At 33.1% G+C, this 20,000-nt stretch overlaps 3 protein-coding genes across 3 annotated transcripts in view; 1 reads left to right on the top strand and 2 right to left on the bottom strand.

Annotated features, from left to right (window-relative positions):
- The window catches only part of LOC137617040 (blastula protease 10-like), a 17,055-nt gene extending 3,678 nt beyond the window's left edge, over positions 1-13,377 (bottom strand). The window contains exons 1-8 of the mRNA XM_068346892.1: positions 13,282-13,377; positions 8,281-8,337; positions 7,005-7,215; positions 5,500-5,583; positions 4,356-4,465; positions 3,407-3,610; positions 1,244-1,373; positions 12-146 (exon numbers count right to left, since the gene is read on the bottom strand). Of these exons, the coding sequence (XP_068202993.1) occupies positions 12-146; positions 1,244-1,373; positions 3,407-3,610; positions 4,356-4,465; positions 5,500-5,583; positions 7,005-7,215; positions 8,281-8,337; positions 13,282-13,341 (991 nt within the window). The 5' untranslated portion in view covers positions 13,342-13,377. The remainder of the gene's footprint in view (positions 1-11; positions 147-1,243; positions 1,374-3,406; positions 3,611-4,355; positions 4,466-5,499; positions 5,584-7,004; positions 7,216-8,280; positions 8,338-13,281) is intronic.
- Positions 1-20,000, top strand: part of LOC137617328 (Na(+)/citrate cotransporter-like) — a 105,586-nt gene that overhangs the window by 26,749 nt on the left and 58,837 nt on the right. The gene's annotated exons all lie outside the window — the stretch shown is intronic.
- Positions 18,934-20,000, bottom strand: part of LOC137617039 (zwei Ig domain protein zig-8-like) — a 16,694-nt gene continuing 15,627 nt past the window's right edge. Inside the window, exon 8 of the mRNA XM_068346891.1 lies at positions 18,934-20,000. This exon is cut by the window's right edge and continues 180 nt beyond it. The gene's annotated coding sequence lies outside the window, so the exon portion shown is untranslated.

The raw sequence follows: 20,000 nt of genomic DNA, 5'->3' as shown, positions 1-20,000 counted from the left end.
TAATTACTTACTATAGTAGTCTTCCCTCACTTCTTGGCAGTCACTCCCACCCGTTCCCGAAGGACAGACGCAGTGGCAATCACTTCCTATGTATCCCCCATTCTGGCATTTACCTTCGTGTATGTTGCAGTCCTTCATCCACCTGGCTGTGGGAGAGGATGAATCTATTAAACATTATGAATAACCAATCTGTTATCACTCACAACTTGAACGGGCACTCGGTAGAGCGCATACCTTCGACTATATCATGTTGTGCAGTTTAAACGTTTGCCGTAAAAAAAGCGGTAAAAATCCTGGAATAAATGTTGCCAGGCATTTACCGTTTTAAAAACGGATATATTGACGTTAAGGAGTGATAGTATATACCGTCACCAGCCCCTAAATGATAATAACAAAGTAGGGTAAAAGTTACGATCGCTTGTATTTTATTGAAATACGACTGAGAACAACATATTTTTACAGAGAATTTCTGATTAAAATCATGGTTTTTATTTAACAGTGCATATCACAAGATAGGCCATTAAATTTTGCACATTTTGCCACTAGTTTCAAGCAAATCAGGAGAAAGAAAAATTGGCCACGATATGGCGAAAAAGACGTTTTTGTGCTTTTTGTGACCTTTCCCTTGACTTTTGACCTTTGACTTTTGACCCAATCTCTCCATAAATCATGGCCAATGATCCCACCAAATTTCATGAGATTCGGTCAAATAGTTTTTGAGGTATGCGAATCACAAACACACAGACAGACATACAAACAACTACACGCCCATCAAAACATAACCTCCGTAACGAAGTTTGGCGAAGGTAATAATTAAAATACATACATACATCTATATACCAAGGCACTTCCCCCAATTTTGGGGGGTAGCCGACATCAACAAATGAAACAAAACAAAAAAGGGGACCTCTACTCTCTACATTCCTCCAGCCTAACCAGGGACTCAACAGAGTTCAGCTGGTACTGCTAGGGTGCCACAGCCCACCCTCCCACATTATCCACCACAGATGAAGCTTCATAATGCTGAATCCCCTACTGCTGCTACCTCCGCGGTCATCTAAGGCATCGGAGGCAGCAGCAGGGCCTACCGGAACTGCGTCACAATCGCTCGCCATTCATTCCTATTTCTAGCACGCTCTCTTGCCTCTCTCACATCTATCCTCCTATCACCCAGAGCTTTCTTCACTCCATTAAAATATTTATGATAAAAACAATAAAAAGAAAACGAGGGCATCGTGCTTACAAATGCAGCGATAATGAGTGTTGACGAGTTTCTTGTCGTAGAAGGACAGTTCGCCTTTGGAGCGTCCGATGAGTCCTTGGTATTGGATGTCCTTGGCTATCATGGTGGGAGTTCCGTCTTTCGAGTAGATCTGGTGGAAACGGCGAGAGAAAGAGAATGAATGAATTATTTGCATTTTCGAGAGAGAGAGAGAGAGAGAGAGAGAGAGAGAGAGAGAGAGAGAGAGAGAGAGAGAGAGAATTTGATATCACTTACAAACATTAAATGCTTTCCTGTGGCTTTCAGAGAGAGAGAGAGAGAGAGAGAGAGAGAGAGAGAGACAGACAGAATTTGATATCACTTACAAACATTAAATGCTTTCCTGTGGCTTTCAGAGAGAGAGAGAGAGAGAGAGAGAGAGAGAGAGAGAGAGAGAGAGAGAGAGAGAGAGAGACAGACAGAATTTGATATCACTTACAAACATTAAATGCTTTCCTGTGGCTTTCAGAGAGAGAGAGAGAGAGAGAGAGAGAGAGAGAGAGAGAAATAGAGAGAGAGAGAATTTGATATCACTTACAAACATTAAATGCTTTCCTGTGGCTTTCAGAGAGAGAGAGAGAGAGAGAGAGAGAGAGAGAGAGAGAGAGAGAGAGAGAGAGAGAGAGAGAGAAAGAATTTGATATCACTTACAAACATTAAATGCTTTCCTGTGGCTTTCAGAGAGAGAGAGAGAGAGAGAGAGAGAGAGAGAGAGAGAGAGAGAGAGCGAGAGAGAGAAATAGACGGAATTTGATATCACTTACAAACATTAAATGCTTTCCTGTGGCTTTCAGAGAGAGAGAGAGAGAGAGAGAGAGAGAGAGAGAGAGAGAGAGAGAGAGAGAAATAGACGGAATTTGATATCACTTACAAACATTAAATGCTTTCCTGTGGCTTTCAGAGAGAGAGAGAGAGAGAGAGAGAGAGAGAGAGAGAGAGAGAGAGAGAGAGAGAGAGAGAGAGAGAGCAATTATCGCAAATTGCATTTCATAAACACGTGAGTCACGCTGGCTCGAGGGATTTTATCTTGATGTCAGGTATAAATAGGGATTACATCACAGTTGAAGAAGATGGGCAGTCATTAAACAATTTATGCAAATTGATAAGCAAAGCGAAGCCACAAAGACCTCGGTATTGCTTACATTTCTCCTTTAGCTAGGAGATAATTCCTGGCTGTAGGGGTGGGGTGGATGGGGTGTTAGAAGTGTGAAGTATATCTCTAAATATAGGTCCCTCGGATATCATCCAAAAGAAATGGATTCCTCCATCTCTTTTATGTTGGTATGTACATGGATAAGCAACGTCGATGGGCTTTTGTAAAATGCATGGTTCAATACCAGTGTTACCTGGGGGGGGGGTGGAATGGCGGTGTGTTTAGGCTAATAATATCTTTTATATATATATATATATATATATATATATATATATATATATATATATATATATATATATATATACAGTATATATATATATATATATATATATATATACAGTATATATATATATATATATATATATATATATATATATATATATATATATATATATGTATAAATATATGCCCTTTCTGAGTATGGATACCTTAACGTGGCGAAAGGGTTTGTGTATCACCATGATCAGCCAAGCTGTACTACTCAGGGCTACCCATATTAGGTAGGTTTGCTGTGACCTATCAGACTAAAATCTCCCACCCTCACCAAACTGCAGTAGCCAGCGGAATAATAAATACTGGCCAAACCCTAGACATGAATAAGGACATGTCTAAGGTCTTTGTCCTGCAGTGGACTAGGGGACGGCTGCATTTGTTGTTGTTGTTGTTGTTGTTATTATTATTATTATTATTATTATTATATGCTAAGCTACAACCCTAGTTGGAAAAGCAGGATGCTATAAGCCCAGGGGCCCCAAACAGGGAAAATAGCCCAGTGAGGAAAGTAAATAAGGAAATAAGGAAAAATAAAATATTTTAGGAATAGTAACATTATTAAAACATATATTTCCTATTTGAACTATGAAAACTTTTTTGTTGTATATACACCCAGTATATATTATTCATATATATATATATATATATATATATATATATATATATATATATATATATATATATATATATATATATATATATATACACACCATGCTTACCTGGGAAGGATTTTGCATAATCGATGTGTAGTCGAATGGAATGCCATAAGTAACGTAGGACAGGTTGCTGACTTTTTGAAATAGATGTTTCTTGTCGGGTTGAATAGCTGGATCGTTGATGGTAATGTAATCATCTCTGTCACTCCTCAACCTTTGATGGAGAAAACCGAGGGTAACGCCTATACTCCTGACGATATCCTCTTTCTGTAATCAAGTCGAAAGTTTAAGCTTCATTTGAACACTTTGTTCGGATGTTTCGATTTCAAAACTTGTAATTTTTATTACTATCATTATTATTATTACTAGCCAAGCTACATCCCTAGTTGAAAAAGCAAGATGCTATAAGCCCAAGGGCTCCAATAGGGAAAAATAGCCCAGTGAGGAAAGGAAATAAGGAAATAAATAAATGATGAGAATAAATTAACAATAAATCATTCTAAAAACAGTAACAACGTCAAAACAGATATGTCCTATATAAACTATTAACAACGTCAAAAACAGATATGTCATATATAAACTATAAAAAGACTCATGTCAGCCTGGTCAACATAAAAACATTTGCTGCAACTTTGAACTTTTGAAGTTCTACTGATTCAACTACCCGATTAGGAAGATCATTCCACAACTTGGTAACAGCTGGAATAAAACTTCTAGAATACTGTGTAGTATTGAGCCTCATGATGGAGAAGGCCTGGCTATTAGAATTAACTGCCTGCCTAGTATTACGGACAGGATGGAATTTTCCAGGGAGATCTGAATGTAAAGGATGGTCAGAGTTATGAAAAATCTTATGCAACATGCATCGCCATTGGATTGTTTTAGGTTCGTTCGTCCATATACTTTATTCTAATTAAATATATTCATAGTTATAGATACATGAATGTATAATTCATCGTGACATCGTACTTATAAATGATAGTAGATCGTGTCTAAGTCGGAGCCAACTTACACTCGAACATTCATCCGAAATAATGAGGTATTGTAAGTGGGTTTTCTGTTTACCCAGGTGAACGCTGCAGGTGTTTTCAATCGCGAAGCCCAGAATGTGGGGATCTCTCCCTATAAAGAAAAATATATTTATTAAGAAATTATAATATTTGCTATAGATAGTGATAAGTGAGTTTGCTTATCTGATAATGATATAATGGCTGTGAATTGTTGGTTATTATTACCATAATAGAGGGTGGCTTCAGAGAGATTATGATTACTGTCACTGCCACGTTCATATTTTAACAAGAAAACTAAGGATGAACGTAATGTGAAGAACACATTTCATTATGCATTTTGTTATTGTTATTATTTTTTTTATTATATTGACTCGTACTCCTGTTATCAAGTTCTTTCGTCCCACATTCTTATCCAACAAATTAAAAAGTGAGTCAGCTGTTAAAGACCAGAAAGAAGAACAATGCTCAAAACAAGGTAGAATGAAAGAATTAAAACATTCCATCAGGATAGATTGATCATCTTAAATCTAAAATAAAAGTCTTTCTCTTAAGCAATATGTAAAGAGCTTTGAACATTGTATATTAACTATGTATGTCAGGATTGAAAATTGTATATTACCATTCGTTAAAATCTAGAACGATGTACATTGACATAAGATATTGATAAAATATTATTATTATTATTATTATTATTATTATTATTATTATTATTAGTAGTAGTAGTAGTAGTAGTAGTATCCTTATCACCATTATCATCATTATTATTATTATTATTATTATATTATTATTATTATTATTATATTATTATTATTATTATCATTATTATTATTATTATTATTTTTATTATTATTATTATTATAATTATTACTATCATTATTAACTAAGCTACAACCCTACTTTGAAAAGCAGGATGCCAGAAGCTCAAGGGCTCCAACAGAGAAAAAATAGCCCAGTGAGGAAAGGAAATAAGGAAATAAATAAACTACAAGAGAAGTAATAAACAATTGAAATATGATATTTTAAGAACAGTAATAGTGATCTACTTTTATCTTTGAAGCAAAGAAATAGCAAACAGCATTAAATGTTTTCAGTAGCACTGTACATTGACCTTGAAAAACGTGGCCTTACCATCTGACCTTAACTGACCTTCAAGGTACGGACGAAATGTGACGCAAGTGCCTCTCTCCCATACTTTCAAGGCCTCCCTGAAGAACTCCCTGTGTTCACTGCCTGTAACGGATATATATATATATATATATATATATATATATATATATATATATATATATATATATATATATATATATATATATACAGTATATATATGTATATATATATATATATGTATATATATATCTATATATATTTATATATATATTTATATATATATATATATATATATATATATATATATATATATATATTATATATATATATATATATATATATATATATATATATATATATATATATATATATATATAGGAGCGATATAAGAAAAAAATCCTTCTCAATATTCGGTTAAATTTCTTGACGAAAAAATTTCTGAATTGAGCAGATATTTTAAACATTCTGTCCACGCTTTCAGGAAGTTACTCTATTTGCGTATATTTTTGCGTGAAAATTCACAGAGCCATAATTATGCAAAATTTTCCTGAGGGAATAAACTGTATGATAAATTAACAGAGCCATAATTATGCAAATTTTCCTGAGGGAATAAATAGTATGATAAATTTTCAGAGCCATAATTATGCAAATCTTCTCAATAAGGGAATAAACAGCATGATAAGTTAACAGAGCCATAATTATTCAAATTTACCTATCAAGGGAATAAACAGTATGATAAATCGACAGAGCCATAAATATTCAAATTCTCTGAATGAGGGAATAAACAGTATGTTAAATTTAACCGAGCCGTAATTATGCAAATTTTCCTGTCGAGGGAATAAACAGTATGATAAATCGACAGAGCCATAAATACTAAAATTTTCTGAATGAGGGAATGAACAGTATGATAAATTTACAGAGACATAATTATGCAAATTTTCCCGAGGAAATAAACAGTATGATAAATTAAGAGCCATAATTATGTAAATTATCCTAATGAGGGAATAAACAGTATGATAAATTAACAGAGCCATTATTAAGCAAATTTTCTGAATGAGGAAATAAACAGCATGATAAATTAACAGAGCCATAATTATGCAAATTTTCCTAATAAGGAAGTAAACAGCATGATGAATTAACAGAGCCATAATTATGCAAATTTTCTTATCGAGGGAATAAACAGTATGATGAATTAACAGAGCCATAATTATACAAATTTTCCTAATGAGGGAATAAACAGTATGATAAATTAACAGAGCCATTATTATGCAAATCTTCCTAATGAGGGAATAAACAGTATGATAAATTAACAAAGCCATAATTATGAAAATCTTCCTAATGAGGGAATAAACAGTATGATAAATTAACAAAGTCATAATTAGGCAAATTTTTTAAAGAGGGAATAAACAGTATGATAAATTAACAGAGCCCTAATTAGGCAAATTTTCTTATCGAGGGGACAACAATCTTATCTATTTATCAAGGCTCTTCCCCCAATTTTGGATGGTACCAAAAAAAAAAAAAAAACAGCTGAGCCAACCTACCCGAAGCTGTAAATCCATAAGGTACTTCAGGCATGTAATAACTTTTGTCAGCAGTCCACAGCAGATCCTTGCTAAGAGGGCTACGGCGTACGAACAGAGCTCTGTAGGTATCTTGCGTCAGTGCAATCCCGCCGAAATTGGACATGTTTTTAGGAAAGTCCGGTAAGTCGGCCAGGTAATCGTAATCTGGTTCCTCTTCGGGTCCTACTACCTGTTGGGAGACGTCATTAAAAAGGGGCATTAGTAAAATAACTTTCCTGTAAATGATTATGTTCTTTGATGATGTCTTTAACACCTGTTTGGAGACGCCATTAAAAAGGGGAATTAGAAAAGAAAAATTTTCCTTTAAATTGATTTATATTCTTTGAAGATGTCTTCAACACCTCTTTGGAGACGTCATTAAAAAGGGGGAATTAGAAAAGAAAACTATTTCTTTAAATTGATTTATATTCTTTAAAGATGTCTTCAACACCTCTTTGGAAACGTCATTAAAAATGTGGGATTTAGAAAAGAAAACTATTTCTTTAAATTGATTTATATTCTTTGAAGATGTCTTCAACACCTCTTTGGAGACGTCATTAAAAATGTGGGAATTAGAAAAGAAAACTATTTCTTTAAATTGATTTATATTCTTTGAAGATGTCTTCAACACCTCTTTGGAGACGTCATTAAAAATGTGGGAATTAGAAAAGAAAACTATTTCTTTAAATTGATTTATATTCTTTGAAGATGTCTTCAACACCTCTTTGGAGACGTCATTAAAAATGTGGGAATTAGAAAAGAAAACTATTTCTTTAAATTGATTTATATTCTTTGAAGATGTCTTCAACACCTCTTTGGAGACGTCATTAAAAATGTGGGAATTAGAAAAGAAAACTATTTCTTTAAATTGATTTATATTCTTTGAAGATGTCTTCAACACCTCTTTGGAGACGTCATTAAAAATGTGGGAATTAGAAAAGAAAACTATTTCTTTAAATTGATTTATATTCTTTGAAGATGTCTCTAACACCTGTCTGGAGACGTCATTAAAAAGGGTGGAATTAGAAAAGAAAACCATTTCTTTAAATTGATTTATATTCTTTAAAGATGTCTTCATTTTTATATTACAGCAGACTTTCTTGAAGAAAAGAAAACAGAAACGAAAAGAATTAATAAAAATCTTTTCTCAACTTCCATTGACGGAGGGAAATCTAGTAGGCAAATTATGATAATAACAATAAAACCATGAAGATAGTAATAAAAACAATAATAACAATAAAAGAGAAGACTTTACCCGGATTCCTGGAAGGATATCATCATCGGGGTTAGGTGGTAGAGGAGTTTCGGTGACCTGCAAAAGTTAAGAAATAATATATCCTTCATTAATAAACTCAAGCACTGAACTGATTCATTCTATAGTCAATTTCTTTTAGCGATGCAGATTTGCACCGACTCGCAGCGGTGCCCTTTTAGCTCGGAAAAGTTTCCTGATCGCTGATTGGTTGGACGAGATAATTCTAACCAATCAGCGACCAGGAAACTTTTCCGAGCTAAAAGGGCACCGCTGCGAGTTGGTGCAAATCTGCCTCGATAAAAGAAATGGACTATAGTTATAATATAGGTGGGGAAAATATAATGATCGGTGAATTATTTCATACTAGTGTACGCGATCCGTCAAAAATTACGGCTAAATATTTTGATAGCTAAAGACCCACACATGTACCCCTGTCTCACTATAGTCCATTACTTTTAGAGAGTCATATTTGCACCGACTCGCAGCGGTGCCCTTTTAGCTCGGAAAAGTTTCCTGATCGCTGATTGGTTGGAATTATCTCGTCCAACCAATCAGCGATCCGGAAACTTTTCCCAGCTAAAAGGGCATCGCTGCGAGTCTGTGCAAATATGCATTGCTAAAAGAAATGGACTATAGTTATAATATAGGTGGGGAAAATATAATGATCAGTGAATTATTTCATACTAGAGTACGCGATCCGTCAAAAATTACGGCTAAATATTTTGATAGATATAGGCCTACACACGCACCCCTGTCTCACTAGGGTATGACTACTCCTCTCCACCTTACCTGAGTGATGGGGAGAGCTGAGCGTGACCGGAAATTGTATATGTATATATATATATATATATACATAAATATATATATATATATATATATATATATATATATATATATATATATATATATATATCAAGACCCTTGCTCTTTATTGCATAGGGGAGATTATTAACTGTTAATGAATATTGTTAATTTATATTTAATTCTATTTATATTTTTTAAATTTTGCGTTTCTTTTTCTTCTTTTTTTAAATTGTACAGAGAATTTTATTATAATTTTCTATCCCAAGTAGGGTCATTGAGTAATAACAGATTTTAATTTATTTACCTTTTTTCTTTCACTTGCTCTTTTGAAATTATTTTCACCTATTTAAAAGTTTAAAGGTCGCTCATGAATGGCAGGGACAAGGGTCAGTGACATTGCCCTTGTAGGACATTGCCTTAGAGACTTACCATAGCCCAAGCCCCTTTTTCACCCAAACTATGACCAGGGAGGGCCAGTTAATGGTTTCTAATAACTCAGCAGATAAACCTTAGTTCACAAAGATGGTTAGGTCGCAGACTCTAAAAGAAGCTATCGAGCATGAGTGGGACTCGAATCCCAGTGCGGAAGATCATCAGGCAGGAACGTTTCCAGTAGGCCTCCACAACCTCATTCTTTCTTTAAGAGAACCCCTTTAAGAAAAAGTTCGAGGAAAAGATCTTGCGAGGCTTCATAATCGCTTTCTCCTTCCCGAGAGGAAATCCCTTGAGCATAAGATTCGAAATAAACAACTGAAACTTCATAAACACCGTGTTTAAGCTTAATTGGTATTGTGAACTCAAGCTTTGGTAACTACGAGATACTTCCTCATGGATTAAATCTTAAGGTTGTAGTAGCTTATTTGAAACCGCCCTGCCTGGAGATCTTCCGGACTGGGGTTCGAGTCCCGCATAAGCCCGATAGTTTCTTATATACTAGAATCGATACACTATCCTTGTGAGCTATACTCAATTTTTTTTAATGAGGCGCATTTGCACTGACTCGCCGCGGTGCCCTTTTAGCTCAGAAAAGTTTCCTGAATGCTGATTGGTTAGAGTCATCTTGTCCAACCAATCAGCGATCAGGAAACTGTTCCGAGCTAAAAGGGCACCTCGGCGAGTCGGTGCAAATTTGCCTCACTAAAAAGAATTAACTATAGAATCTATACACTCTCAACCTCTGAGCTAGGGATAGGGTGTTTGGGGCAGCCTATAGGTTTACCAACTGAGTCATCAGCAGCCATTGCCTGGCCCTCCCTGGTGGAGGTAAAGATACATTAGAAAACAACAAAACGGCAATTTTATGAAAGAAATAAAATTTTTGCTTAAGAGTCTTAACATTGCAATAACAGACGTGTTTTCGTTCTTTCATTTCGTGTGGCAAAAATCTCTTCGCACCCTCAAACATCTCCCCAGTAATGAGGAAATGTTTAAAATCTAGAATTTAAACTTTCAGCTGTAATTGGCCGAATTCCTAATTGTCTTCGCTTCAATATAAACAAAGGGATTTTTTGGATGTGGCGTCATTTATTGATAAACCTGTGAAGTCTGTCGAGTAATTGCGTTCGAAAGAATCTTGTGATTAGTGTTGCGTGATGTAGCGTAAAATGTTTAGGACATTATACAGTACCGTAACACACACACCCACACGCGCGCACACACACAGACACAAACACACAAACAGACATATATATATATATATATATATATATATATATATATATATATATATATATATATATATATATATTCATTAAATGTGCCATCAACTATTTCAAGGCAACGTTTTTTCTAGTTGTTTGTAATATTTCTTGTCCTAATAGATAGGTTTTTTGGGAACAAAACATTAATAGTAGCATATATTAGCATTCTGTTAAATCATATATATATATATATATATATATATATATATATATATATATATATATATATATATATATATACATATATATATATATACACACAATAAAACAACAAATTCAGCTGTTTCTAGTCCACTGCAGGACAAAGACTTCAGACATGTCCTTATTCATGCCTGGGATTTGGCCAGTTTTTATTACCGCGCTGGCCACTGCGAATTAGTGATGGTGGAAGACTTTTGTCTGATCGCTCATAGCAAACCAACCTAGTATTGCTAGCTTTGAATAGCACAGCTTTGCTGATCTTGAAGATACACAAACCCCTTTCATCCCGTTAAAAATGGCGACAATAGGTTTATTCTAACCCTAGCAAATATAATTAACTCTACTGAGTCCTGGTGTTTGAAAAGGTTTTATGGATTATTATTATTATTATTATTATTATTATTATTATTATTATTATTATTAGCTAGGAAAAGATGGAATAGCAGAACGCTAGAAGCCTAAGACCCCAACAGGGAAAACAGCCCAGTGAGGAAAAGGAATAAGAAAACAGATAGAGCAGTGTGCCTGAATGTACTCCCAACAAGAAAATTTTTGAACTCATGTGTTCAAAGAGCTTGTAATATCGAATTTTTTATTTTATTTTTTTTCTATTTTGACTTAAACTCAAAATTCAATTGACAGTTGACTTTAGAGTCCAATGGGCCATATAGTGAGATAAAATTTAATTCCTATGCTGCTTTACATATTTCTACTGAATTCAGGTTTATATTAGAATCTAAACCAAGCCATCTTCACCAAATCAAATGATTGTTGGAACACGAGGCTGTTAGTAATAGTTTTGCTACTAACAAACATGATTTACATGTTCTTCAACTATTCGACCACATATACCTTTTAATATCAAATTCGCCCTGCCTCGGGATTGTAGACAAAAGGTAAAAAAAATCTATCTATAATAAGTACTTCTTCCCAAGGTTTAGATTCGAACCTATGCAATTCCCGCGTGTCGGTGACAAAACTATCATAAACAGCCACGTGTAACAAACTTCCAATCGTTTATTATGGTGTACGTAATTTGATTTCCATTCGAAGTATAAATCTGAATTCAACAGAAATGTATAAAGCAGAGTCGAAATTAACTCTTTATATCTCTTAATAGCCAAAGAGACTCTTTAACTATGGTAAGCAGCTCTTCTAGGAGAAGGACACTCGAAAATCAAACCATTGTTCTCTAGTCTTGGGTAGTGCCATAGCCTCTGTACCATGGCCTTCCACTGTTTTGGGTTAGAGTTCTCTTGCTTGAGGGTACACCCGGGCCACACTATTCTATCTAATTTCTCTTCCTCTTGTTTTGTTAAAGTTTATATAGTTTATAGAGGAGATATTTATTTTAATGTTGTTACTCTTCTTAAAATGTTTATTTTTCCTTTTTTCCTTTCCTCACTGGGCTATTTTCCCTGTTGGAGTCCTTGGGTTTATAGTATCCATCTTTTCCAACTAGGTTGTAGCTTAGCAAGTAATAATAATAATAATAATAATAATGATAATAATAATAATAATAATAATAATAATAATAATAAAATGGTTAGATAGTCAACTGACAGCTTTTTTTCGACTCTGAGGTATAGGTTCGAATTCTGGCAAGGGTAGAAGTACTTATAATGAAAAGAATTTCCCCCTGAGTCTGATTCAAATTCAAAGACAAAGGAAATTCTATAATAAAATATATTTGTAGCTTAGTATTCGATATATATATATATATATATATATATATATATATATATATATATATATATATATAATACATATATACAATACATATATATATATATATATATATATATATATATATATATATATATATATAAAATACATATATACAATACATATATATATATATATATATACACATATATATGTATATATATATATATATATATATATATATATATATATATATATACCATCAACATCATGAAAAGCCGTAGGTAGTACACTGCAGGACAAAGGCCTCAGGCATGTTCCCCCACTCGTGACTATTTATTTTCTTTCTATGGCAGTCTATACCCCTATATATATATATATATATATATATATATATATATATATATATATATATATATATATATATATATATATATATACATATATATATATATGTATATATATATAAATATGTATGTATATATGTATGTATAAAAAACCACTAAAAGTATTTCACATGAAAGATATAAAAAAAACACATCACTCTCCAGCAACGCCATCTATAACCACCAGTCCCATGAAAACAATTAATGCCTCACCAAAGTCAAGGAAACCTCACGGGAAAACTCACCTCTTGCTCCAAGGTAAACTGGAACAATGAAGACACCAGCAGTAATACTCGCAGTACCATCTCGGCGACGTCTGAAGACCAACTGATAAGTGAGCCAAACTCCCCCTTGTGTTTTGTCTCGTCTTCATAGGTAATGTTATGCAGGGAGATGTAATTTGAAAGCTTTGCAAGGGCTAATTGTCCATATTTCTAGGAATTATTATTAATTGCTAAGCTACAACCCTAGCTGGAAAAGCAGGATGCTATAAGCCCAGGGGGCTCCAACAGGGAAAATGGCTCAGTGAGGAAAGGAAACAAGGACAAATTGAAAATTTTAAGAACATTAACAATAAAATAGATATTTCCTAAATAAACTATGAAAAATTTAACAAAACAGGAGGAAGAGAAATTAGATAGGAAAGTGTGCCCGAGTGTACCCTCAAGCAAGAGAACTCTAACCCAAGATAGTGGAATACGTATAGCTAATCCTGTAAATGGGTTATGTACATGGAGATGGAGAGCAGAAGAAGGAGGAGAATACCAAAGTTAAAGTGGAAATATAAGTTATTGAATGATATAAAGGAAAGGAGTCTAAGAGAACAAGATGAAGAGGACAGGAGAAGATGGAGAAGGCTGTCTAGAAACAGCGACCCCATATAGAAATGGGAAAAGCTTAAGAAGAAGAAGAAGATCCTGCATATCTCTCTTGATAACAGAGTCAATACACCTCTGTCTTATTAGTTCTTTACTATAGAGGGTTTAGTATCAAAATTTTGGTCAAAGTTGGAGCACCTTCTACAAATCTTTTTAGGTGTAATAGGGGTAATTTTTTCAAGGTTAGTAGAATTCTGTGTTGATAGGTTGCTTATGGCTTAGTACTTCTGTATATATATATATATATATATATATATATATATATATATATATATATATATATATATATATGTATGTGTATATACATACATGCATACATACATAAAACGTATATACAGTATATATATATATATATGTATATATATATATATATGTGTGTGTATATACATACATGCATACATACATAAAACGTATATACAGTATATATATATATATATATATATATATATATATATATATATACATTTATATATATACATATATATTTAAATATGTATTATGTAATATATATATATATATATGTGTGTGTGTGTGTGTGTGTGTGTGTTTGCATATAAACACAAGCACACATATGGCGTGAGGCTGCTACCCCCACATTCTATCCCATGCATCTTCAAAGGGTCTCTATCCCCACGGATTCATGCTTGCAACATCTTGGCGGTCACAATTCTGACTAGATTCAGGATTATTTATCTTATCGTCATATTTTACGTTTTATCTTACGTCATCATTTTTGGGGGGGTCGGGGTTGGGGTCGAATCTCTAAACTATCAAATTTTTATTGCTATTTTTATGGAACAATTTCCTGTGCATTTTATTCACTCTTTGTCACGATGGCTCGTTTGATAATGTCGTTATTAGAAACTTCCTGATGTATTTAATTATAAAGCAGGAGATAAATACATATTTCAGTCAAAAACAAGTTAAAGATGAACAAACTACTCACTTTTTCCACCTACGTCCTATTTTTCAATAACAATTTTAATTAAACTATTAGTTTCTAAAGACTTTAGAGGGGACGAAAAGGACTGTTTTTTTATGTTTCTTTTTTTCAAGTTTTCTGTTTTTTTAAAAGTTAATATAACAATTTTAATTAAACTGGTTATTTTCCCTAGACTTTAGAGGTGGTGAAAAGGACTGTTTATTTTATGTTTCTATTTTTAAGTTTTCTATTTTTCTTAAATTAATATAACAATTTTAATTAAACTGGTTATTTTCCCGAGACTTTAGAGGTGGTGAAAAGGACTTTTTTTTCTTTTTTTTTCCATTTTCAAGTTCTCTATTTTTTTTAAAATTAATATAACAATTTTAATCAAACTAGTTATTTTCCCTAGACTTTAGAGGGCACGATAATGACTGTTTTTTATGTTTCCATTTTTAAGTTCTCTATTTTTTTTTTAAATCAATATAACAATTTTGATTAAACTGGTTATTTTCCCGAGACTTTAGAGGTGGTGAAAAGGACTGTTCATTTTATGTTTCTATTTTTATGTTTTCTATTTTTTATTTTTTTAGAATAAAATAACAATTTTAATTAAACTGGTTATTTTACCGAGACCTTAGAGGTGGTGAAAAGGACTGTTCATTTTATTTTTCTATTTTTATGTTCTCTATTTTTTTTTTAAATTAATATAACAATTGTAATCAAACTGGTTATTTTCCCGAGACTTTAGAGGTGGTGAAAAATACTGTTTTTTATGTTTCTATTTTTAATTTCTCTATTTTATTATAAAATTAATAAATTACACCATGGAATTCCAACGTAATAATATGTTTTTTTTTTTTTTTTTTTTTTTTTTTTTTTTTCTCAATTACAGTCATTCGCAGATATCGGAAATATTCTCAGTTTGAAATATAATAAATGAAGTTTGTTTACACTTACAATCACGAATATTTTTCTGAGCGTTGTGAAAGTTTTCCTTTTGCAAATTCTGAACATTAATGTTATTTTCTCATTATCGAGTATTATTTGTTCTATACTTAATTTTTTGGTTTTAATACATTTTGTAGAAAAACAATTCTAAGCTCATGAATGTCTAGGAAAAATATATTCTTGGAAAAGTTATAATTTCTAAAATACCAAAATTCATGAAAAAGTTATAACTTCTTAAATACCAAAATTTCATGAAAAAGTTATAACTTCTTAAATATCAAAATTCATGAAAAAGTTATAACTTCTTAAATACAAAAAATTCATGAAAACGTTATAACTTCTTAAATACAAAAATTTCATGAAAAAGTTATAACTTAAATACAAAAATTCCATGAAAAAGTTATCACTTCTTAAACACAAACATTTCATGGAAAAGTTATAAGTTATTAAACAACAAAATTTCGTGAAAAAGTTATAACTTATATACCAAAATTTCATGAAATAAAAAACTCCAACTTCTTAAATACCAAAACTTCACGACAAAAAGTTCTAACTCCTGAAATACAAAAATTTCATGAAAAAGTTATAACGTCTTAAATACAGACTAAAATGAGACAGCTTTTGCCATACAACAGTTGTTGATGCAATGCTCATAATAAGACAGTTTTCCTTTTTGCCCAATGAGACCCTTAATGATGTGCAATCTTTATTGGGACAACTCCAGTAGGATGACCAACTCCATGTGTTTAAAGGTTTAAAGGCCTCTCATGAATGGCAGAGTTAAGGGACAGTGATATTGCCCTATCAAGCAGGACAATGCCCTAGAGACGGAAAGTGTCCATTTCAGATTTGATCATTACATTTGGGAACTCAGCTTAAAAGCAATTGAACAGCAACACAGAATAACGACAACATTACAGAAGATATTTGGACTTAGTTCACTTATAACATCTCCATTCAAAGACTTCGTAAACCACTCACAAAACAAAGCTTGGCTGCTTGAATTTCTATGCTAGACATGGTCAAGTGCAAGAGAACTGAGAAGCACCACACTTTTCCTTCCTAGTGGTTTCTCTGACAAGACAAATCCTCTTTTGTTAAATCAGATGCAATCTATAATGTAGTAGAACTTAAAAGTAGACTTGAAGAAGCACACGTGTGATTCATACTACACATTTTATATTGTTTTAAAAGTCTGCAAGCAGAACGATTAATAATGCACAGCAATGACACAGGTGTCATCGTAATGTGTATTTACTTTGTCAGCAAATATACACTCCAATAAAATGACTATGAGTTCGCCTTGCAGAGAATGAATATTTACCAATTCAAGAGGTTTCTACAAAATACTTAGTCCTGCAGATTTTGACCACTCTTTCATGCTCTGACAGGTAAAGATGATACCAGTTTCATTTATGGTCTTAGAAAGCTGTAAATGTGGAAAGACCACCTGAAATTACCCAGTTATTGTATGTCAAAATTTGCAGACGATCTTTCTGACCTTAATGAGATGTCTTATGAACTGAGGACCTAGAACAGAAGGCAAGGAGTCTTATCTTGCATGGTCATAATGCAAGACAGAATTGTGCAAGTCTTACAGGCTTTCGAACAAATGTTTTTAAGTGGAACAGGTGCTCCCCAGTCTCCCTTGTATTTCTTACTCATTCATGCAGTATGTAAAACGTGCAGCCTTCTCCATGCATATAATCAAATCAACACATGTCCCAGTGATTCCTAATTCTATATGACTGGTATAGTTGGTCTGTTTTTGACTCGAAACTTGTTTAGTTGGACATAACTGTAACCTGTAAAAATTACAAGAAAGGCTTTCCCAAAATTCATGGAACAGACTGATAAATGCAGCAGTTAAAAATGTGCTGACAACTGTTCCTGCCATAGAAACAATGTTGCTTGCTACATTGCCTGTGCAAGAAAAGGTGAAATTGATAAGTATTTTAGGATTCAATAACTACAGATTAATACAAGTGACGATGATTATGATGATGAGCGAATTTATTTCATGTTATTATACTTATGTCTTCATTTCTAACTTATATAGTAGTAAAAATGTCGTTAATGGACATTATCACTCTCATGTGTATATACTGTCTACTAGAATGAGAGAAAAACTGTTCGTTACCACAGTAACTTTCTACTCTAGCATATTCAGCTTGGTGTCATTAAAAGGCTTTAGAAATGGTCTTAAAGCTTTATTTTTACTCTGTTTTTATATTTGTATAAGTTTACAAGTTATCGACAAATATAATCTGACCAACTTAACTGCATCAATTATTTTGAGACAAGATGAGCTCTTAAAGAATTTCTGGTGCTCGGGCAACAAAACTGAAGGTAAGATCTGATTCCTGAGGTTTTTGTCTTATCTGGATTTGAAGATATAAGTTTTAATTAACACATATAACGGACACTAATCCAATAGAGTTTATATCAAACTTATGTGGATAAAAAGTACTTTCTGTAATTTTCAAGAGGTTGTGGGGGCCTATTGGAAGCGTCCTTGCCTGGCGCATGCTGGACTGGGGTTCAAGTCCCGCTCTAACTTGATAGTTTCTTTAGTGTCTGCAACCTCACCATCCTTGTGAGCTAAGGATGGGGGTTTTTGGGGACTAAATGTCTATCTGCTGAATCATCAGCAGCCATTGTCTATCCCTCCCTGGACCTCCCTGGGTGGAGAGGGGCTTGGACGCTGATCATATGGTTTATGGTCAGTCTCTAGGTCATTGCCTCTGCGATTCATGAGAGACCTTTAAACTGCTCAGGAGGATCCATATATATATATATATATATATATATATATATATATATATATATATATATATATATATGTATATATATATATATATCTATACTGTATTATATATAAATGTATATATATTATATATGAATATATATATATATATATATATATATATATATATATATATATATATACTTCCAGTTTATGTATGCATATATATAAATTATATCTATATATATATATATTATGTATAATATACATAAATATATATATATATATATATATATATATATATATATATATATATATATATGTATGTATATATACATATATATACACAGTATATATATATATATATATATATATATATATATATATATATTTCCTTACTAAATCAGCTATTCTACCTTACTCGAAATAGCACCAACTTGGGAAAATAATATATTTTGCAATGTTGATTTCAGTATTTATAACGCCAACCTTATTCGCTCCGTCAACGTCAGCAACATAACATCATCCCCTTTGTATCAACTTCACTGGTGTCAGCATCACAGCTCCATATATTCTTTCTTTTTTTTAATGTCAGCTTTGCAATACTATTTGCTTCGTCAATGTCAGCAAGACAGCATCATTGACTTTGTATCAACTTCCCTAGTGTCAGCATCATAGCTCCATATATTCTAAATTTTTTTTCTAAATGTCAGCATCACAACGCTATTCACTTCGTCAACGTCAGCATCTTAGCATCATCCACTTTATCAGCGTCAGCATCACAACGCTATTTGCTTCGTTAACGTCAGCACCACAGCATCATCCATTTTGTCAGAGTCAGCATCATAACGCAATCCGCTTCGTCAACGTCAGCACCACAGCATCATCTACTTTATTAGTGTCAGCTCATCACAATACTATTCGCTTCCTCAACGTCAGCACCACAGCAACATCCACTTTGTCAATGTCAGCATCATAATGCTATTTGCTTCGTCAACGTCAGCATCAAAGCATCACCCACTTTGTCATTGTCAGCATCCCGACGCTATACGCTTCGTCAACGTCAGCAATACAACATCATCCACTTTGTTAGCGTCACCATCATAACGCTATTCGCTTCGTCAACGTCAGCATCCCTACATCATCCACTTGATCAGCGTCAGTATTACAACACCATTCGCTTCATCAACGTCAGCATCATAGCATCATCCACTTTGTCAGCGTCAGTATTACAACACTATTCGCTTCATCAACGTCAGCACCACAGTATCATCCACTTTGTCAGTGTCAGTACCACAGCATCATCCACTTTATCAGCGTCAGCACCACAGCATCATCCACTTTATTAGTGCCATCATCACAACACTATTTGCTTCGTCAACATCAGCAACACAGCTCTATCCAATTTTTTTCTACATCACATCATCATCATTGTCATCTTCATCATCAAATCAATACCAGTTTGGT

Source organism: Palaemon carinicauda, chromosome 23 (assembly GCF_036898095.1).
Source record: "Palaemon carinicauda isolate YSFRI2023 chromosome 23, ASM3689809v2, whole genome shotgun sequence".
Classification (NCBI taxonomy): domain Eukaryota; kingdom Metazoa; phylum Arthropoda; class Malacostraca; order Decapoda; family Palaemonidae; genus Palaemon; species Palaemon carinicauda.
This window is presented reverse-complemented; position numbering and strand designations above follow the sequence as displayed.